Consider the following 4,248-nt stretch of genomic DNA (forward strand, 5'->3'; position numbering starts at 1 on the left):
CTATGGTATAATAATTTCAGCTTTTTCAAGATGATCTTATCAAAGCACAATTTTAAAGGTGTTTTTTCTGCCAGGACTATTTAACTATGAATCTTACTTGTCGTTCATTATTCTATCTTCAACTAACCTTTCATTTTGAGCACGAAATCCAACGGATCTTTAATTAACAAAACCCACATAACTAAATCGCAGAGGGTCCAAAAACACCAGTAACCCTTCTTGTTTTATCCATATTTTTCTCATTTTTGTTTATTTTATGGCTAATTTTGCCAATATTACATTTAGTAAAATCGTTTAATTTTTAATAATACTGTTACAATACGGTGCCCCGGCACGACGCCCATGGGTTTTCTAGTATGTGCGGCGATGATGGGTGACTCAACGTCGGTGACGGCGGCTGAACGGCGTTCCCTAAAGAAAGGCCTGGAAGCGGAAGTCGCGATGGGTGCCCAGAATAAGCCTAGGAGCGGTGACGGCGACCGTTCGCGTAGCTCTTTAAATGGCAACCACCGTCGGGAACAGTCAATGAAGTCCAGACAATGGGAGGAGTTGTACATAATCGCTACATAGTTAGTCGTGTAGTTTTGTTAGCTATGAAATAAACTGGTGAGTTTTACCCACGCCGATTTTAAATACCAATCCAACGTAACAATACTACATTTTACGATTAAGAAGAAAAATTAAAAATAAATACAACCTCCATTCAACAAAAATGTTACTCCTATCATATTTTTGTGCATTTAAAAATGATACCTAATTATTACTAATATTAATCTCATGAGAATACATATAACGTATTTGCATGAGATTAGATTTGTACAGTAGGTATGACGCAAAATTATCATTACAAAATGTTACTTTACAATGAAATAAACGAGGTATAATTAAGGACGACGACGGAAAAATTCTCCATAGTCATTCATAAATTATTATTCAACACATCCATCCTTCATAAATAAAAATTACGGACTTTAAGAAAACTTTGTTCTCTTCAGTAAGTCGCAACCATGACACTCTACAACAGCCAAATCAAACTTATTTTCAAAAACCAAACGATTTTCTTGACCGGGGCAACAGGGTTTCTTGGCAAAGTCATGATCGCGAAATTGCTAACAGACTGTGAAGATATTAAAAAGGTCTACATGCTGCTACGATCCAAAAAAGGGAAGAACACTGAGCAACGCTTTGAAGAAATTTTTGAGCAGCCTGTGAGTATTCACAGTTTTCTTTAAATTTTGTATATTCCATTAAGTGTTTTGAGTTGTTAAAATCCAAAAGTAAAAACTGGAGAGAAAAAGTTTCGCTTGTTGAAGGGGACTGTGAAGAACCTTTCTTAGGAATAAGCGACGATAATTTGAAAATTTTGAAAAATGAAGTTAATTTTGTTATCCATCTTGCAGCGAATGTAAGGTTTGATCAGAGTCTGAAAAAGGCTTCTAACAATGTTAAATCTACTGCAGATCTTTTGGAACTGAGTAAGGACATAGTTAATTTAAAGGTAGCATGCTTTTACATATATTTTCGAAAAATGTAACTTTTGAGTTTCAAGTGTTTCGTTCTTGTATCGACAGCTTATTCCAATTGTATAAATTCTCACATTAAGGAAGAGATATATGATCCGCCCATCCAGCCCGAGCTTTTATTTAGTATGGTAAATGGCCTAGAAGAGAGTGTTTTGACAATTTTAACTCCCGCGTAAGTCTGCCTTTATTTTAAAACAATTTCTTGATCCTTTTCACATTTTTTTAAGGTTATTAAAAAAATGGCCGAACACTTATGTGTACAGCAAATGCATATCTGAACATTTATTGAAAAATGCAGTGAAATATTTTCCAGTAACTATAGTTAGGCCATCGATTGGTAAATGACTTGCTAATATTAGGTAAAATAACTAAATCTTAACTGCCATTATAGTTCTGAATTCAATTGAAGAACCAGTACCTGGGTGGGTTGACAACATCTATGGACCCATTGCCTTAGTGATTGGAGGAGCTCTTGGTTACATTAGAACTATCCATGCCTACAATGACATTTTAACATATCTGGTACCAGTGGATTACGTTTGTAATTGTATTTTAGCTGCTACGTGGAAAACCGCAAAAGAAAGGAAGTCTAACGTTACAGTGTTTAATTACATTGGATTTAAAAGGAAACAGCTTACCTGGGGTATATTATTCGTTTTATACTTACTAATGTTTGGCAGAACTGACAAATTTTATTTTAGGAGAGTTCTATTCCTACATGAGTTCATGGTACTGGAAAATACCCTTCCAAAACTTAATTTGGTACAGCGTTTTCAAATTCAGGGGAAAACTGTGTAACCAGATTTCGACGTTCTTGTTGCACACGATTCCAGCATACCTTATTGATGCTGTTCTGTACTGTATGGGAAAACCAACCACGTAAATCTTTCTAAAATAATCTACTTAATTCTTAATCTTAACTTATATTTTAGTGCTGTCAAAGCGTACGCAAAAATCGATAAAGCTCTTAAGCTTACATCGTATTTTACTACCCACAATTTAAATTTTGATGAAGATAACGTACAACATTTGTGGACGGAGATGAGCGATGACGACAAAACGTTGTTCAATTTCTCAATGGAAAATTTACAGTGGAAAAATTATCTTTACGTGTGTCTTCTAGGATTTAAGCTCTACATCACAAAGGAACCAGTTGTCGCCAGCACAGAAACATACGTAAAATTATACGCTGTGACGATAGCCCATTATTTAATTGTTGCAATGTTCTGTTATTTATTGTATACATTTTTAACGATTTTTTTAAATTCCTTCTGGTAAAAGCGATAAAATGTTTGCAAGAATAACGATAGTACCTATACTGATTTTAGTTGTAGGGTTATATAGTGTTAGTGAATGTGGTGATTTTCAATATATCATTAATTATATTATTAGAACCAAAAATAAATCTACATTACTATACCGTTTTTGGGGGCAATGCATAAATTAGTGTTTTTTTTAATGGAACAGCCTATATGTTTTTATCTATTGTAATTGGCTTATTTTTTAGATTTAGATGCATTTTTTATTTTTGAAGTTCTAATGGGTCGTTGCCAACTCCTTTATTTTAATTATCTTTAAATTTGTAACGATACAAATATATGTGTATGAATTATCCATAGGGGGCTTTGTAGCACGAGCGGAATTTGGGGCTCCTGGTCGTGGCTCTTCTCCTACCGACGACGGTGGTTCTATTCTATCGCAAGCACTGCCGCCCAGTACCCCTCTATCACGAAGAAACGTGCCTGTACGAGCAGGCCGTTACGGTCGCAAACTCGTGGTTAGGTCTCGGGACAAGCCGACAGTCATCCCGACCGCCCCTGATTTCTACGCTAGACCTGCATCCTTTGTGCAGATGACGCGACCGCCAGCTCGACCAGGAACCGCGCACTCTGTTTCCGCCACGTGTTCACTTTCTATAACGCTGATATTAACGACAACTGAACAAGTGTTAAAGTTTCAAAAAGAGCAATTAACATCATTTAAATTCGCCATACACTCTCGTGAAATTTTAAGCAGCAAAGAATTTTTATCTGAGATTAAGACACTTTATATGATGGAAGCATTAATCAATAAAATATTTATATGGTCAAAAAACTAGCAAAGATTTATAAAAATAAAAAGATCTGGTGTGAAATAAAACTTGTGCAGATAAAAAGTTACGTGAGATTAGGAACTGCAGAGCATGAAGATTTACGTTCAATTTAAATTATACAGCAAGGAAAATTACTGAGGCTAAAAGTGCGAGATAGAAAAGATTGTATGAGGTGAAAAATTGCTAACGCTAACAAATTTACATGAGATTAATATTTGGTGTCCATTCGAGCTATTGGTTAAATTTTAAAAAGTGAATTTATTCAGCTTCAGTGTGGACCCTCGTTTTACATTCCCCCAAACACCCACAATGTTGTTAACTTGTTCAATGAGAATTTACAGTTCAAACATGTGCTCGGTTTGAAAACACTTTTTTAACATGGCCGCTACCAGATGTTAAATTATGCCACACTTTATGAACGATTCAAACAAAGAGTTTACATTATGTTAAATTATGCCACACTTTATCAACGATTCAAACAAAGCATTTACATTATGTTAATTTATGCCTTGATCCAAGTGACTGGTTACTTAAATCGCAATCTTGTGTGTGGAATTAAGAAGTGTTATAATGTAACACTTAAGTATAAGCATCCAGAAGCCTTATTCATAATTTGTGTATTTCATGAAATCT

The 4,248-nt window shown here is 35.0% G+C and overlaps 1 protein-coding gene across 1 annotated transcript; it reads left to right on the top strand.

Moving 5' to 3' along the window:
* Positions 1-557: 557 nt before the first annotated feature.
* Positions 558-2,897, top strand: LOC135123480 (fatty acyl-CoA reductase wat-like). The gene is made up of 8 exons (XM_064048150.1): positions 558-606; positions 996-1,208; positions 1,253-1,498; positions 1,550-1,695; positions 1,751-1,860; positions 1,915-2,166; positions 2,225-2,402; positions 2,456-2,897. The coding sequence occupies exons 2-8, from the start codon at positions 1,008-1,010 to the stop codon at positions 2,799-2,801; spliced, it is 1,479 nt and encodes a 492-aa protein (XP_063904220.1). The 5' UTR covers positions 558-606; positions 996-1,007; the 3' UTR covers positions 2,802-2,897.
* The last annotated feature ends 1,351 nt before the right edge of the window (positions 2,898-4,248 follow it).

Source organism: Zophobas morio, unplaced genomic scaffold, assembly GCF_036711695.1.
Source record: "Zophobas morio isolate AGI-343-1 ecotype UQ-CSIRO unplaced genomic scaffold, CSIRO_AGI_Zmor_V1 ptg000006l, whole genome shotgun sequence".
In the NCBI taxonomy this organism is placed as follows: Eukaryota; Metazoa; Arthropoda; class Insecta; order Coleoptera; family Tenebrionidae; genus Zophobas; species Zophobas morio.

Coding starts and splice junctions, on each gene's coding strand:
- LOC135123480 (XM_064048150.1), top strand. CDS start 1,008: ATGACACTCTACAACAGCCAAATCAAACTTATTTTCAAAAACCAAACG. Junction 1,861..1,914: donor TATAGTTAGGCCATCGATTG/GTAAATGACTTG, acceptor CTGCCATTATAG/TTCTGAATTCAATTGAAGAA. Junction 2,167..2,224: donor AAGGAAACAGCTTACCTGGG/GTATATTATTCG, acceptor ATTTTATTTTAG/GAGAGTTCTATTCCTACATG.